Source organism: Schistocerca serialis, chromosome 8 (genome assembly GCF_023864345.2).
Source record: "Schistocerca serialis cubense isolate TAMUIC-IGC-003099 chromosome 8, iqSchSeri2.2, whole genome shotgun sequence".
Taxonomy (NCBI): Eukaryota; Metazoa; Arthropoda; class Insecta; order Orthoptera; family Acrididae; genus Schistocerca; species Schistocerca serialis.
Window position 1 is genome coordinate 332,524,033 of NC_064645.1, and position 18,979 is coordinate 332,543,011.

An 18,979-nucleotide genomic window follows, 5' to 3' on the forward strand; every position below is an offset into this window, starting at 1 on the left:
ATTGTCAACTAGATGTTAAATCCTAGTAGTCCTCCTTTTGTACCACACCTGTAATTATAAATATTCATAAATTATCTTGGTACGACAGTGAAAACAATGACTATATTTATTGGTCTGAACAAGGTAAGGAATAACCAATTATTGCCTTGTCTGCTTGGCTGGTAACTCCATAGCCACATACCAAATTTTTAAGTTCCTTGATTTGCAGTCTCTGTAGTTGCTGTGTAATTATTTAAGGTACTTCAATCCATCTTTTCCACTATTTAAAATATGTATGTATTTTGTCATACAAGTTTTAATAGTTGCAAAAACTGATTTGAAATACCTTAACCAAAATAGTTCCTTATTCACTCCTCAAAGTGAACAAATACATATGTATTTACGCCCTACTGGTTACTAAAGCCCTTTTAATGTATGAAATACAGATGTATGATTAACAAATAGCATTTTCTCGAAAGAAATTACTTTATAGTTCTAAACATTTACTTTGACTTGTGTTATTACATATTAATCATTGGACAATTTATTACAAAATTCCATGTTGGGTGTTTGTAAGAATGTCTCTTGGCTGGCAAAGTTGAACTTCTTTAGGATTTGCCATCGATAATTTCTATTCAGCCAAGCTGCTATTAAAAATTCAATCGCACTGCCATTAACTTTCATCACCCAGCAATTTCCTAGTTTCTGCAGCTGAAAATCATTATGAACGTATTCACTGGGTTGCTATCTGTGATGGTTCTACCCAGGCAGCACTCTATTGCAGTGTACAGAAAAGCAATACTACAATGTCTACTAGGTGCAAAATATATTCACTACAGCACAGGTAGTCAACCTGTTTTATCATCATCCACTTTTGTACATCTGTTAATAGTAAAATTTTCTAATTGTCCACTTGTTCCACAGTAATAGTGATGTGTAAAGTAAGGAAGTAACTTTACTTTATAAAGCAGAGTTACAACAAGTTAAAGGACATAATAATAACTGCTTACCAAACATTTTATGAAAACCTGTCACTTACCACCCACAATGAAAGTTGGAACACCCACTAGTAGGCAGTAGGGACCAAGTTGACTATCACCGCATTAGAGTGATGGAACTCTAAATCAATAACAATATTGCTTTGCATGCATGTATGAATGAACACAGACCAGCTGCCAGCCTATTGCTAAAATAACAGCACACTGAGAGCAAACTAGTCACAGGGTTCTCCCCCTCTTTCTGCTCTGAAAATTTCATGAAGTCAGATTTTGACTTACACGCTAGTTTAATAATGATGTTATAACATATATTACACTGCTGAGTACTACACTATCTTTATGTGCATCGAAGTGGATAGTGGCAACAAGCAGTAACAATTCATGGAATCAGAATACTGATGACTGCCCTTGTAGCAGTCACATGTGTAGGTGACCACATAGCAACTTCTCTGTTCATGTAATAACATCACTGTTTGTTGGAAGCTGTAAGAGCATCAATGTTCCACAAAAGACTTCCGAAAATATCGATTTATCTCCCCCCCCCCCCCCCCCCCCAGTTATTTTCAATAGTTTATTAAGTTCTATCTACACGTCACATGGATTATATTATTAATATTATTGTTGTTATCAATGTTATCATTAAAGTGTAATCTTACTTTCTGTAACTCCTCTTCTTGTACTGAGAGTTTTTCGGTTGCTGCAGCCAGTTCCTGTTGAAGATTTTCATTCTGGAAGACATCACATGACAGTTAAAAACTAAAATCACCACAATAGACAATCGCAATTTTACACAAAATGTATGCAGTCCAAGTCAATTATTAGAAAATTACAGATATTTTCCATAGAAAAGTAGGCATACTTTTACTACGGTTGAAGTAATTAACTGACAAAGAAAACCATATAGTCCATTTAATAATAAAATATATAGGAGAAGACAGAACTTGTAGCTGAACCAACTCATGGTTCCAGGTAATAGCAGTTATGCAAAGGGTAACGGCACAATTCAACTCAATTAAGTTTGTGCTGAAATTACCTAATAATTGCCAATGCTATATTTCAATATATTTTTCTCCCTACAGCAAATTTGGTCTCATGCCTCTTCCTATACATGGATGAGCCAAAACATGAGGAGCGAAACATTATGAGAACGACCACCATTAAATTGAATGCTGCCTAATAGCACTGCTGGCTGGCAAGTGAAGTGGAAAGGGAAGTATACAAGCAAAGCACAGACTTAATGGAAAATCATTCTAGTGATGATATGGGTAACAAGTGGAAAAATCCACCGACATAAGTTACTTTGATACATGGCAAAATAAAAACAACAGAAAATTCAGGATAGAAAAACAATTATATGAAAAGGACAGACTGCCACTCATCACACAGAGGAGGCATTAAGTCACAAACAGGCACAATGAATAAGAATGTTGGACATATTCAGATTCTGGACTAAGCCCTTCATCATCAGATGCAGAAGAAATATACACATTCACACAACAACTCAGACACATATGGCCACTGCCATCTCCAGGCGCTGAGGCAAATGACAAATGGTGAACACCTGGGTGTAAGCATCTCAAAAATAGTGAAGCTGATTGACTGTTTGCATGCTACTGTTGTGAGAACCAATGGACTGTGGTTGAAGAACAGCAAATCCATGACTGGGTGACAAGGTGTTGGACGTCCACACCCCATATCAGTGATTGTGGAGGTTGGAGACTTGCCCACTCTGTAATGCATGATAGGCAGCAACCTGTGGCAGATTTGATGACAGAGAACATTGCCGGTGCAGGCCCAAGTGTTTTGGAGCACACTGTTCAGTGCATATTGTTAAACATTGGGTTCCACAGCAGATGATCGCTGTGTGTTCCCATGTTGACCCAAATATTTAATCAATTATGATTGCAATGGGTACGAGATGATCAAGATAAACTGTGAATCAATAATGGAAATGTGCTGCATGGTCAGATGAATCACGTTTCTCGTTACACCAGGTTGATGGCTGAATCTGGATACATTGCCATCCAGGTGAATGCCTGCTTGGGGCAGTGTTATGCTTTGGGGAATGATATTGTGGGCTTTCATGTGATCTGTGGCTGTAATTGAGTGTATCAAGACAGCTATGAACTATGTGAACATTACGGTAGACTACTGCATTCCCTACATTTCTTCCCCAATGGCATCTACCTAGCAGGACAACTGTCTGTGTCACAGGTCCAGAATTGTGCTACAATGGTTTAAGGATCATGATAGCAAACTCATCTTGATTTCTTGGTGACCAGATTTGACTGATCGGAACCTGATGGAAAGCATCTGGGACACTATCAAGCAGCAGCTCCAGGCCCACAGTCAACAGACCTGTAATTTATGGGAACTGCAGCAGGAGCTCTGCATATACATCAGATGCTATATACTTCTGGTAACCTACCTCAGACCTGTGGAGTTCATTCAGGCAGAATCAGTGTTGTATTGCATTACATAGGTGGATCAACACACTATTAAGAAGGAGATCAGAATGTTTCTGCTCATCATCCCTTTAACATGCTGTTACAACAATGTTTCGATCACATTTTTGGTAGGATGGAGCAATAGAAGTTACAGAAAAAAGATTCAATAATATATACACAATACTTATGAATGGAACAAGCAGGAAGTATTGATGGAGGCCATACACTTTCGTGCAAGAGTAATTTATGAAAGGAACTTTTTTCAAACAGATGTGAAAATGTAAAACATGTCAAAATTGTTTTAAGAATGAAATTTTCACTCTGAGGCAGAATGTACACTGATATGAAACTTCCTGGCAGATTAAAACTGTGTGCTGGAATGAGACTCGAACTTGGCACCTTTGTCTTTTGCGGTTAAGTGCTCTTTTAACTGGAGCTACCCAAGTACGGCTCATGACTCGACCTTACAGCTTCACTTTTGTTAGTACTTCATCTCCTACCTTCCAAACTTCACAGAAATTATCCAGACAAGGTATTGGCAGAAGTAAAGCTGCGAAGATGGGTTGTGAATTGTGCTTGAGTAGCTCAGTTGGTAGAGCACTTGCCAATGAAAGGAAAATGTCCTGAGTTCAAGTCTTGGTCCAGTACATAGTTTTAATCTGCCAGGAAGTTTAATGCCCAACTTGTTGTTTGGTGATTCATGTAAAAGATTCCAGATTGCTCTGACCTCTGGTAGAGGAATAAATTGAGAGAGAATACCCACAAAGAATAAAAAACCAGCAAATTACGAGAACAGAAACATGAAATATACCAACTATACTGTAGAGAGGAAAGTTAGATAATGCCATACAAGAGATAGTAAAGAAGAACCTGGATGTAATTGGTATGTGTGAGGTGAGATGGAGAAGAAATAGTGTGATAAAAAGTGATGTATTTATGTTGTACTACTCGTAAGAGGAAAAACGTTGAGAAAATGGAGAGAGAATATTGTTTGGATGGAAAAAAAGTGGAACATGTAGACAGATGACAGATTCATATAAGACCTCACGAAAGTCAAAAGATGTGGTATTCAGACAGGTACACATGTAAACCATCCACAGTAAAGATGAGGAGACAAAAGAATATTATGAAAAGATAAAATATTTTTCCCATAAGAAATGCCTGCATAACTGCTATGGGGAATTGGAATGCTGTGGTGGGTGAAAGGAATGGAAGGAGATATAGTAAGACACTATGGACTATGAACAAGCAATGATAAGAGGCGAAAGACTAATTATTTTTGCAAAAGAAACTCGTTAGCTGTTGGCAACATGTTGTTTCAGAACCACAAAATGAGATGATATAAATGAGATTCTAGTCTAAATGGATAGAGGTACCTATATGACTACATACGAGGTGTGATAAAGTTATGGGGATTTTTGTTTTTCTTAAAGAATCTTTATTTATTCATCAACTTTGTCCCCTTCAAAGTAGTTGCCCCAGATATAATACACTTGTGCCAATACTTTTTACAATCTTGGAAGCACTTCTGGAAGTCACTTTTCGATATAGTGTTCAGCTCCTTCAGTGATTCTGTTTTTACACATCGATGGTGGCAAAATGACATCCTTTCATGTTTCTCTTCAGCCTCAGGAATAGAAAGAAATCACAGGGGGCCATGTCCAGGGAATATGGTGGCTAAGGCAACATAACAGTTTTGTTTTTTGCCAAAATCATGAACAAGTATCGAGGTGTAAGCAGGAACATTATTGTGATGCAATTTGCCCAAGTGGTTTGGCCACAATTCTGGTCATTTTCTTCAGATTTCTTCTCACAAATGCGACTTCCAGATAGTATTCCTTACTGATCGTATGGTCATAAGGCAGGAACTCATGATGGAATATCCCATAGTAATCAAAGCAAACTGTGAGAAGAACCTTCATATGTGACTGTAATTGTTGACTATTTTTCAGTCTTAGCTCTTCAGGAAGTTTCCATTGGGATAATTGGGCCTCAGTTTCGACATCGTATCTCTACACCAACATTTCGTCACCTGTTAGAAGTTCTGAATTGTTGTCAATTTTGTTCAGCAATTCCTGAGCAACGTCTATACGATGCTGTTTCGGTTGAAATTCAACAATTTTCATACAAACTTTCCTGCTACACATTTTATGCTTTAAACATCCAAAATTGCTTGTTATGGGCAAACCTCTCTGATGGTGATTCAATGATTTTCCAGAACCATTTTCTTCATCATCAGTAACTGATGTGCTAGGGCAACCAGGGCAGTTGTCGTCTTCAATGTTTTCTTGACCCTCTATGAAATGTTTATACCACCAGTAAACTCGTATCTTACTCATAGCAGACTGGTCAAAAGCCACAATCAACATTTCAAATGCGGTGCTGCACTTTACTCCATTTTCAAGCAAAATTTAATGCAAATTCTTTGCCTGGTCATAGGGGAAATACAAGTAAAGATGCAAAAAGTGTGGGGAGGAAAAGGGCAGTCTCATGGCAGCTGCAACATATGTTGCAGAAAACAAAGTCTGAAGTCACCAGGAATGAATGGGTAACAGAATACATGTTGAAAATGATGGAAGAGCAAAGGAAATGGAAGAAATACAGAAGGAAAAATGACACAGGAAACTAAATAATGAATTAAGGAGAAAAATAAAACATGCAAGAGAAAAATGGATGAAATGAAAATGTTAGGAAACAGAGAAAAAGTGAACGTATGAAATGATGTACATATAAGCTATGGAGATATGAACAGGATGTTTAATACGGAAATTGAAAGAAAGGAAGAAACAGCAACCCAAGAGTCATAAGATGCGTTAAATGGATGGCAAGAATATATACTGTGTCTTTATGAGATGGATCAAAGCTCAAGCAACATAAAGACAGCCAGATGACGAAAAAGGATGAAGCGCAAAAAACAATGAATAAGATGCGGGAATTGATTTACCAGCAGAAGTGATGAATAGCTTGGGAGACAGAGGAAGAGGAGGGAGGGGGGGGGGGGGAGCAAGTGGGAGTGGGGAGGGGAGGGGGGAAGGAGGGAGGGAGGGAGGGGGGGGGGGGGGGGGGGGGTGAGAGAGAGAGAGAGAGAGAGAGAGAGAGAGAGAGAGAGAGAGAGAGAGACCACTTTTGTAGTGAGATGTACAAAATATGAGAATAGGCAGCGGATTCTATCATAACAGTAATGACACCAATAGAAAAAGGAAGAATACTGACAAGTGTGAAGGACATAGGACTATTAATTTAATTTCTCATGCAGTTAAAATACAAAGTATTACTGAGAGAGGAGAGCAGAAGGTTTTATGCAAATACTAGTTGGTTCATTGCAGAACAGTTTTGGGATTAGAAAGTGTAAAGGAACAAGAGATGCAGATGGGTTCAGCTGTAAAAAAAGTGGAGTTTGTGTAGGAGAAAAGAGAATAGCATGTATACTATACAATTTGCAGATGATATGGTGTTACTAGCAGGAAATGAAAGAAGAGCAAACATATGTGGACAGATCTGAATGAGTCCTGGCAAAAATGTGATATGGTGTTCAATAAGGAAAAGAAACAATATGCGTAGTGATTGGCAAAGGAGATAAAATTAAAATAGAACAAATTAAAATCAGCCAAGTGACAGATTTCAAATATCTAGGAAGGATAATAACAGAAGATCTATGGTGCCAATAGTAGGTCAAAGCTCAAATTGGGGTAGTTAAGGAAGTTTTCAACAGGAAGATGAACTTCTTGTATGGAAAGCTAGATAACGAGCTCACAAAAAGTCTAGCTAAATATTTTGTTTCAGGAGTGTGGCACACTATGCAGCTGGAAATTTGAAACATAGATAATAAGTAAAGAGGACAGGGGATGGTTGCAAGCATTGAGATGTGGGTTTGGAAGAGGATGTGAAGGATTAGTTGGTAACAGTGTGTCTAATAAAGAAGTGCTGGAAAGAATAGGGGAGAGGAGATCAATATTGGAAGCTTTGAGAAAAAGAACAAACAACTGACTTCCTCAAATGTTGCTATGGGACTGTCTACTAGTGAGTCCATTAAAAGGATTAGTGTGTTGGAGAAGAATGAAAGGACGAAAAGAATACAAGATGGTGGATCGCATTAACAGAAGTGAAAGCTTTGTGGAAGAGAGCAGCAGAAGACAGGAGGACTAATACATTTGAAACTACGAACTGTAGTCTTTGGTCGCGCTCTACAATTTACATCCCCTTCCTCTACACTTCTCTCCATTACAAAATTAATTATTCTTTGATTCCTCAGAATGTGTGTTATCAACTCAAACATTCTTTTAGTCACCCTATGGCATAAAGTTTGTTTCTCTCCAATTCGATTCAGTTCCTCTACATTGGTGATACAATCTACCATTATAATCTTCAGTATTCTTCTGTAACATTAGTGTTCTTATACAACACAGTATATTGCTCCTTCTCTCGTTTCACTTTCATTTATGAAGACATTACAGACAAATATTTTGAGAAGACACATCGTAACACTTAAATTTATATGCAGTGTTAATACATCTCTATTTCAAATACAAAACACACTTATTGCTACTACAAGTCTGCATTCTATGTCTGCTTTGTTTTTGCCAATGTCAGTTACAGCAAAAGTCATCTACTACTATTAGTGTCTTTAACTACCCTAACATTTCCTATAGCACATGTTAGCTAACTTTAATAAAGTTGTTTTCACAGTAATATGCAGTTTAACATGGAAGCATACTCTTACCTCTTGGCTTTTGATGCTGAGATTATTATTCATTTCAGTGATAGTGTGTTGTTGAGCATCAAGTTGCTTTTGTAAATGCTCCACACTTTTCACCAATGTTTCTGAGCCATGTTGAGTGGAGAGGAAATCTGACAGCATCCGGTTCAGTTCAAGACCAGCTTCTGTTGCAGCTTCCAGCTCCTTCTCCAGAGAAGCCACCTGCTCCTCCAGTTCAGTTCGTGCAGCCTAAACAACATTTCAAAATATTCTACAGAGGAATGAGTGACATATTTACAGCTGATTGTGATTAAGGAGCAATCATTAGTATTCAGATATGGTTAGAACTGAAGAACAATAAGTAAGTTCATGTTACAAAACACTTTGAACATACATGTATACACAATGCTTCGTTAGTGAGGTTCCCACTGGTACCCAATACTGGTATCTATGAAGGGGGATTTGGGGGGGGGGGGGGGGGGGGGGACATCAGAACCACAGGTTTCGAGATGTGGTAAGATAGAAGTTTTGCTGCAGTTGAAGCAATGTAAAATTATGACTGCTTGGTGTGAGACTAGACTTACTTTATCTAGACATACACAGTGGCAGGCAAGGCAGTTGGTTGTGGCCAGCTGACCCATCTTCCCCTTTCAGCCTGGTTCACCACTCTGTGCATGTTCCACTACACTACTGCCAACCACCATATGCCACTTCAGTCAGTTTTTTAGATTGGACTCAGGCTGGTGTGTCAAGTGTCCATACTACCTGCCACGATTCTGGTGTGTTTGCTCAGCTGGTGTGCTTGCTCAGATCTCTCAAGTAATATTTTAAACTCAAAGTGCGCAAAGCTTTTGCTCACCATGTATAACGGATACAATTATTATTTATTTCAGCAAAAAACCCAAAAACAAGAACTTAGACGAAGCTGAAAAATGCCTGCCACCACCAATGTAAACAGTTTAATTGGTTTCACCATTACCTGCTTCAGCTAGTGTCACTCTATCTTCTTCTATTCATGACTCCAAAGAAGATAATAAACGGTGGCCACACTGTTGGACTTTTGAACAGAAGAGCAAGTTTTGTAAAAAATTAAAATGGTTTATTGTAAACAACAAGAAAGTGGGTAGTGAGGCTTGCCGAAAAGTCGTATCTTTGGGTGGTGTTGGGGGAGGGGGGCTTGGGGAAACAGCAATGGATTGCATGTGATATGACTAGTTTTGGGGAAACTCGACACCAGCAACAAATAGCATTGAGAAAAAAAGATATTTGATCACAAAGACTGTGCTGTTCACTGAAGCAACTATAAAAATTTTAGCAGAGTTCCAAAAAGAAATACTGGAAAATGTTTGTTTGATGAGCATATCAGAAGAAAAAGAAGTTACATCAAGAATTTTTCACACTGCCTGTAAGATTGCAAAAGAAAACCAATCTTTTAATAACTTTGAAGCAGAAATCAATGTGCAAATGCTCAATGGATTAAATATGGGCCGAATTCTCCATTCCAATAAAGCATGTGTGAATATCAGTAACCATATCAATCTTTAGTTTTCAGAAATGGTTAGGATAGAAGAAAAATAAGTAATTCATGTTATAAACACAGTGTTTCATTAGTGATGGTACCCACTGGTAACCCCATACCTCTGTAAATGCTCCACACACTTCACCAAGGTTTCCGAGGCACTATTCTGGTGCGTTTGCTCAGTTCTCTGATTTTGCATGTTTGAGTTTGCCTTTCAAGACTGAGTACAGATCCCACATAAATTTACTTTTCGATTAGTTGAACTCTGAAGTGAGACATCTCATCATTTTTTATTCTGTGACTCAATGTCTTGAAGGCTACAAATTAGATGAAACATTTTAGAAAGTAGATTAATTTCTGTGATGTATGACTGAGCAGCAGTGACAACTGGACTCTTTTTAAATACAAGTTTCTGCCTGTTATTGTTTGATATCACTGTAATCGCAGGCTTGAACTATGTGTAAGTGACATAGTAAAGAAAATTACAAGTTTCAACTCATTTAAAGCAGTAATTGAAACACTTTATGGTTTACACCACGCCTCATCAAAGAACAGCCTAGAGATGCACTTGTTTGCAGATGAACTTCTTGTTCAATTGTTGAAAATTTGAAGAGTGTTGGACACAAGACAGGTAGTGTCCAGTTTTCAAACAATTTCAGCTAACCATTTTGCAGCAGCTAATAAAGACCCAACATGTGATGCTTTGGACAGATGCAAGTATGAAGGCTTACTTTGGAAATTGACATCTAAGTAATTTGTTTTCTATTTGGCATTGATGTGTGATGCACTTCAAGAATTTTCAGAAGTTTGCGAGGAACTGCAAGATGTAGACTTATATCAGTCTAATAAATGCAGGATGTACATAAAGTCCGGGAAAACTTTCAATTATTTATTGCACAAGAACTAAACATTGTACAGATGTCATAAATATTGCATTTTGAAGAACGAACTCTGAATGTTTTTTCTACAAACATTCGATATGTGAACCATGAGTGACCTGGCAGACTGTGGCAGTCACTTTCCGTATTCTCTCCCGGAGCTCTGCTACATCACATGATAGAGGCGGTACATAAACCTGATCTTTAATGTGTCCCCACAGAAAAAAGTCACACGGAATGAGATCAGATGATCAGGGAGGCCATTTCATGAAACAACTGTCCCCTTCTGTAGCACGCCCAATCCATCGATGCGCCAGCTCTGTGTTAAGGTACCCACAAACTTCACGATGAAAATGGGGTGGAGCCCCATCCTGCAGCAAGATGTATGGAAGAGTCCGACTGCATTTGAGGCATCAGCCATTGCTGCAACATGTCCAAGTAGGAATATCCAGTGACAGTGCTCTCGGCAAAGAAGAATGGACTGCACAGTTTTCGACGCGACACAGCACAAAAAACATTTACCTTTGGGGAATCACGCTCAAATTTAATGCATTTGTGTGGATGCTTTGTACCCTATATTTGACAATTATGCCTGTTCACTTTTCCATTAGTGTGAAAAGCGGCTTCGTTGCTAAAAATTAAGCGATCAACAATGCCATCCTCATTTAATTGTTACAACTGCGAATGAAACTCAAAACGCTTGTCTTCTGTCATTGTCATTGAGCTTCTGCAAAAAATAAAAAGATTTATGGGAATCAAACTGTATGAAAAAACTAAAGAACAGCCCATTAATGTAAAAAAAAAAAAAAAAAAAAAAAAAAAAAAAAAAAAAAAAAAAAAAAAAAAAACTGCAACCACTCACTTTTTTGAGTAATTGTTTATTATTCCATGAACCAGTTTTCAAACGTTTCAGGTTCATCTTCATACGAGTTAGATCACTATTTGTAGCATAATGCTGGGTGCTGTGACAAGAAGATGGAACATGCTTTAATGTATCGCCATGACTATTGTTTATCTGTCGATATGGATGCAAAATTTAGTTTACTACTAACTGCAACAGTATGGGGACTTTTTTGCATTAGTGTATATCTGTCTGCTTCCATTTTGATGGCCAGTTGGTACATCACTTCACATGCTTTTATACAATCTGTATTCATTTACAATGTGACAGTGAAACTTTTCCAGCATCCAGCATGTGCTATACAACTGTAGCTTGCAACAAAGATCTTGACAAAAAGATATGGCATTGGCCTAATTTTCACAGAGATGTAACTAGTTTTTGCTTACATGTATTAAAGTCAATATGAAGGCAAGTATTTTAATCCGACTGGTGATAACATGAGAGCACAAAATAAAATAAAATACATAAAATGTTAAGTGATCTGATGTCTTACTTCTATTTGTATATTAATGTATAATACAGTCAATTTATGAAAAAATATTTTTATCAAGATTGGCATTAACATGAATGCCCAGGAATAAAATAATAAAGAGTTATAGTATTTTAAATGAGATACAGATGTTTGTATGACCATGACCTTTATATTTAAACTTAAAATAATAACAAACTTTCCAAATGAACTGCTGATTTATTTCTTTTCTTACATTAACATGATCTGGAATAATAGTAAGAGTAGATTCTGTTTATTTTAGGTAAAGGTAATATGTATAAACAACTAAATCCATTTGTATAACAGTACATTTTATATTTAAAACCAAAAACGAAAGTTCAAATGAACTGTTGACTTACTCCGTACTTAGTTAACTACAATGGTGTCAATGTAAATATTCTACCACAGAACAAATCTGTAGTATCTTTTTAAATGGTAAAGCCTCCTACTGCTAACTTAAATCAGTACTTTTATACATATTACCTCTAGCTGAAACAAACAGAATCAGCCTTTAATAATATCCCAGATCATCTTAATGCGAGAACAGAAATAAGTCAACATGTCATTTCAACTTTTGTTCTTGGTTTTAAATATAAAATGCATGGTCATTCAAATGGCTTTAGTTCATTACAAACACTATAACTTTTATACATATTACCTTTACCTAAAATACACGGAATCTACTCTTACTAATATTCCAGATCATGTTAATGTAAGAACAGAAATAAGTCAGTATGTCATTTGAAAGGTTTTTTTATTGCTTTAAATTTAAATATAAAGGTCATGATCATACACACATCAAAAAAAGTTTTGCATCACCTCGGTCTCAAGAGTTCCGGAACCTGTACAGAATATTGGAATACAGATCAACATAAACATCATTTCCACCCTTTTTACTGCTCATGAAAACCACACATTGCATGTTGCACCATCATACAGCGAGACCATCAGAGGTGGTGGCCCAGACTGCCGTACACACCGGTACCTCTAATACCCAGTATCACGTCCTCTTACATTGATGCATGCATGTATTCGTCGTGGCATACTATCCACAAGTTCATCAAGGTCCAGATTGTCCCACTCCTCAATGGTGATTCGGCATAGATCCCTCAGAGTGGTGGGTGGGTCACGTTGCCCATAAACAGCCCTTTTCAATCTACTGCAGGCATGTTCAATAAAGTTCATGTCTGGAGAACATACTGACCACTCTAGTTGAACAATGTCGTTATTCTGAAGGAAGTCATTCACAAGATGTGCATGATGGGGGGCGCAAATTGTTGTCCATGATGACGAATGACTCACCAATATGCTGCCGATATTGTTGCACTATCGGTTGGAGGATAGCACTCATGTATCATACAGCTGTTACAGCGCCATCCACGACCACCAGCAGCGTACGTCGGCCCCACATAATGCCACCCCAAAACAGCAGGTAACCTCCACATTTCTGCACTCGCTGGATAGTGTGTCTAAGGTGTTCAGCCTGACCTGGTTGCCTCCAAACACGTCTCAGATGATTTTCTGGTTGAAGGCATTGGCGAAACTCATCGGTGAAGAGAACATGATGCCAATTCTGAGCGGTCCATTCGGCATGTTGTTGGGTCCATCTATACCGTGCTGCATGGTGTTGTGATTGCAAAGATGGACCTCGCCAAGGACGTCGGGAGTCAAATTGCACATCATGCAGGCTATTGCACACAGTTTGAGTCGTAACAGAACATCCTGTGGCTGCACGAAAAGCATTACTCAACATGGTGGCACTGCTGTCAGGGTTCCTCAGAGCCACAATCTGTAATCATCCATTGCAGTAGTAGCCCTTGGGCGGCCTGAGCGAGGCGTGTCATCGGCAGGTCCTGTCTCTCTGTATCTCCTCCATGTCAGAACAACATCACTTTGGTTCACTCTGAGACACCTGGACATTTCTCTTGTTGAGAGCCCTTCATGGCACAAAGTAACAATGCGGACGCAATCGAACTGCGGTACTGACCGTCTAGGCATGGTTGAATTACAGGCAACATGAACTGTGTACCACCTTCCCCCTTCCTGGTGGAATGACTGGAACTGATCGGCTGTCAAACTCCCTCCGCTAACAGGCGCTGCTCATGCATGGTTGTTTACATTTTTTGGGCGGGTTTAGTGACATCTCTGAACAGTGAAAGAGACTGTGCCTGTGATACAATATCCACAGTCAATGTCTATCTTCAGGAGTTCTGGGAACCAGGGTGACGCAAAACTTTTTTTTTCAATGTGTGTACAAACAACTATACCTCATTGCAAATAACGTAACTCTGTATTACTTTATTCCTGGGCATTCATGTTAATGCCAATCTTGATTACAATATTTGCTCATTAACTGACTATATTATACGTTAATATATGAATAGAAATAAGACATCAAATCACTTGACATTTTATTTATATTATTTTATTTTGTGCTCTCTAGTTTTCGGCAGTCTGACTAAAATATTTGCCCTTATATCGACATTAATACATGCAAACAAGAACAAATTACATCTCTGAACAAAGTAGAACTATCTTTTTGTCAGGATCTTTGCTACATGAAACAGTTGTATAGCACATGCTGGATGCTGGCGAAGTTTCAGTCACAATGTAAATGAATAGAGATTGTACAAAAGCATGTGAAGTGATGTACCAACTGGCCATCAAAATGGAAGCAGACAGATGGACATTAACAGAAAAAAAGCTGCCCATACTGTTGCAGTTAGTACAAAACTGAATTTTGTATCCATATCAACAGATAAACAATACATTAAAGCATGTTTCACTTCTTGTCAGTGAGCCCCAGCATTATGCTTGAAATAGTTTTGTAACGTCCAGAAAACCATTTGAATATGAAACTGAAAAGGTGTGAAAACTGTTTCATGGAATAATAAATAACTATTCAAAAAAGTAAGTGGTTGTAGTTTTATGTGTTTACATTGAATTAATAGTCACGGGTTCTAAAATGCGTATAATGGATAAGCTTAAACTGCCTATTAATCCTGAAGTCTTTTATGAGAACCTTTTACAAGCAACAGAAAAGAGAACGCTGAGCGGGGAAGATGCAGCTTTGGTCGATTCAGCCTGTACAGTTGACACAAGCACTTGGCGCGAAGACATTAAAGATTACTTTTGGGGAAAAAGAGGTTGAGTCAGTTGCAGTTTGCTTTGAGCTGAACAAACACGATACAATTAAAGCATTTTGTATGTTTTTGACTATTGTGAGATCTTTGATGGAATTGTGAAAACAAAACGAAGTATCTCATGAATTTTCTCCTGTTGACAACTATCATCAAGACAATTGCATAGCCATCTAGTGAGTCTAACAGAGGGTTTTCCCAAATGAATCTGATCATTACTGATGGTAGAGCCTCTCTGTTAATAAAAACTGTTTTTTCAGTACTCTTTCTGAATTGGAATCGTCCACTACCAACTTGTTCTGACCCTTCACAGTAGACGGAATCTTGGCTGTTCTTGGGTGACACTCCATTATAGACATCCACAGCACGGGAGGGGGCAGGGGGGGGGGGGGGGGGGGGAGGGATGTGCAATGAAAATCTTTAAACTTTGAACAGTTTTATAAATGTAGGTACAAACATTTAAGTTTTGTTTTCATTTTACAACATCTTAATATTTTAGATTTGTGGGTGTTCACCCTACTATAATTTCTGTTTTGTAAATAATCGTTATCTGAGAAATATTAACTTAATTAATAAAACATATGATAAAAGATTGTTGGTGCACATGGAAGTTTTATTTCTTCTTATGCTGTATTCACACTTTTGAAATGCTCAGAAAGAAGAAGAAGATGAAGAAGAAGAAGAAGAAGAAGAAGGAGTTAAAATAACATTTTATTAAGTCTCAATCTAACCCCCCCCCCCCCCCCCCCCCGACAGTCACAGTATCAGAACCTCTTTCTTATAAATCAAGCTCTGGGTATACACAAACACAGAAGGCCATAATCACGCAGGCTGTTAGAGATGGTGAAAAGTAGCTAACGTTTTAAATGTAACCATTCTGTTGGGAATTAAAAAGTAAAATAAAGAAAAGTAATTGCACAGAGTCCAATATGAAAGTAAGTTTCCCAGAATACGATTATAAGGAATAAAAGTTTGCGTATTACTTTTGTGGCAGACTTAATATTTCAAAATATCACAATATATTTATTACTACTAAAATCTACCTAACGTAAATGTCACTGTAGTATTTGTTTGCACCTGCCCGGATAGCTGGAGGTTAAAGAGCTGCTTCCATGGCGGGGAGGTGCGCTAAGCATGGACTGAATCTGACCGTTAGATTAATGATGAGGGTTGGTGCACCAGCCCGCCTTGATGTGATTGTTAGGCAGTTTCCTACATCCAACTAGGTGAATACTGGGCTAGTGCCCAAGTCCCGCCTTTGTCACATGATTTGCAAACATTTAGAAAACTGTCACTCACTTTCATATGAATTGTACTACTTGCAGACACTTGGGGTACACACATTCTATCCCAGGGGTAAAAATGCACTGACAGGAAAGGATCTGACCACCCCTTAAATTAACCATGCAAAATCTGTCCATACCCATGCTGAACCTGCACCAATGCAAGACAAAGGGACAAGAAACAGAAGCTTGATATTTGTCTGCGTATGGAACCATACATGCCTAACACAAAAACTAAATAAATTTCAAGGATATGGTACGACTTGACGCACAATTTTCAGAATGTAAAAACATTTGTATTGCTGACAGCTAAAATTTAGAGCAGATCTCCTGAAACACTGGTAGCTGTCCATCGTAGTACCAGCAAAGAAGACACTCTACATTAAAATATGATGTACAATGGGGCATACATTTGATAAGGATGTAGTCCTCTCATATGCAAAGATAGCTGTGAATTATAGGGCAATAGTATTGTTCAAACCTCTCTAAGGTTCTTGTAACATGTTCCACCATAAAGAAGCACTGTACAAACACCAAAGTGAAAATCAGCGTAGAAACAAATTACTCTGCAAACCTGCGGTAGTAAACTGTAAGTCGTAAAAGCAACAGCACTGGCAGTTCGCTATTCTGCTTGTAAGTAAGTCTCCTGTCAGTCAGAAATCTGCCCAAGCTAAGCAAGTCAATGTTGTACTCAAACTTGAGACTTATAGCCAGCTGTCAGAAACTACCTCCCACAGATAATATCTACCATCTGCCTAGAATTATTGCAACAATAATTTGAAAGGAGGCACCTGCCTCAAAAAAGATACTGAAATGCTCCATGTCTGAACATAACCAATTATATGACACTGAAATAGTTACTGAAGAGCTAAAATCAAGAAATAGTTCTCTCAGAGCAACCAAAGACTATGAACACCAAATCCAATTTAAAATATCTTAAAAAGAGGATATCCAGCACTGCCTAACTTGTGATGCAATCCAGACAATTCAACATGTGTATTCACACCCTGACTCTCAGCTTTGAGAGCCTCATGTCTGCAACTCCTAACATAATGGATGTCAACCACTTCTGGGTTAAGCTAAGCACCATAAATATACTTATCCATTTTATAATGATAATTTTTAGTCGTTTACTTTAAACTATAATCTGATACTTGAAACACGAGCCAAAGACAGGCTGATAGCAAATTTTGAATCTAGTTGCTACTTTCCATATTTTTGTTTGGAAGACATGCACTATAATTAAATGGTTTGCTTTATTGGTTGCATTTAGTCACTTATAATAACTTTTCCCCTCCAATATGCATTAGTTTTCAATGTAACGGTAATGTACATAGGGATATGACTGTTTGTACACTGCTTATCTGCACAAGCTTCTTTGGTTGTTGTAAACACAACCCTCAGTTCCAATACAGCTGGCTACCAAACAGAAAGACCTCTTCTTGCTTTGATCTTGAATGTTTAGGATATCCAAGATAACTCCTTATGATTTTGAATAATTCTTTCTGCAAGGTGTGTTTCCTGTACTGAATGAAGAATACAGAGTGTTTAAGTAAAGGAAAAATTACTGACTGCAATGACTTCTCACTAGTGTCGACATTTGACTGCAGTTTACTTCTACAGTTGTTTGATCTCCTTCTGACTCACAATTATCAATGGAATTTTTTGTTCACATTGAACCAATGTTCCTCATAGCTAACCAGTTTGATGAAAACGAGAGAAATGATATGCTAAAGTTAAGTTGCTACACTGTTCTGAAAAACTTATTGTTTTTAGTACACAATGCGAGTTTTGCTACTTTAATATCTTGTATTTTTGTTCCAAAGGGAATTTTGGGGTTCTATGACTTCAAACTGGACCATTACCTGAGCAATTAAGTCATGACTGCAGGGAAAATATCTTGTCTAGACTGCCTTCTCTTATCTTCCAAAGACAGTACTGCCTTTACATGCCATGTTACTATGGATGAATTTAAGACAATGGAAATGTCAGAATGTACTTAAAATAAATGGCTATACTTCAAGGAGAATAATATCTGCCAATGGAAAGTCCAGGGTGTCATAATGATAATATTATGAAAAGGATACATTGCTGCTCACTATATAGTGGAGATGCTGAGTCACACACAGGTACCACAAAAAGACTGCTATACAAGTAAGCTTTCAGCCAAAAGGCCGTCTTCTGAATTAGATCACACACACACACACACACACACACACACACACACACACACACACACACACACACACACACACACACGACCGCTGTCTCTAGTTACCGAGCACATACTCTAAGTCTGGCCTCGTCATCCAGTGACATTAGTCATGTGTTTGCATGAGTGTGTGTGTGTGTGTGTGTGTGTGTGTGTGTGTGTGTGTGTAATTCAGTAGAAGGCCTTTTGGGCTAAAGCTTACTTGTTTAGCAGTCTTTGCCTGGAAGCAGCTCAACCTTAATGTTGAATACTATCTGCCTTATAGGACTCATGTAACATAGGCCTATTGTAAAGTAATACAGTATTATCAGTCTTTGCAGCTTGAGATCAGTCTTTTTACTTTAAATACCACACTTTTGTGAGTCATTTAAGTTTTCATCATTATGCAGGTGTGCTGGCTCTATATCTATTACATTACAACCCATCACAACACTTA

General features: G+C 38.0%; 1 protein-coding gene across 3 annotated transcripts in view; it reads right to left on the reverse strand.

Moving 5' to 3' along the window:
- Positions 1–18,979, reverse strand: part of LOC126416810 (transport and Golgi organization protein 1) — a 168,097-nt gene that overhangs the window by 94,563 nt on the left and 54,555 nt on the right. For all 3 annotated transcript variants that reach the window (XR_007575531.1, XM_050084692.1, XM_050084691.1), the window contains exons 7-8: positions 8,145–8,369; positions 1,634–1,705 (exon numbers count right to left, since the gene is read on the reverse strand). Coding sequence is in view for 2 of the 3 variants with exons in the window: in XM_050084692.1 (XP_049940649.1) it covers positions 1,634–1,705; positions 8,145–8,369 (297 nt within the window). In the remaining variant the exon portion in view is untranslated. The remainder of the gene's footprint in view (positions 1–1,633; positions 1,706–8,144; positions 8,370–18,979) is intronic.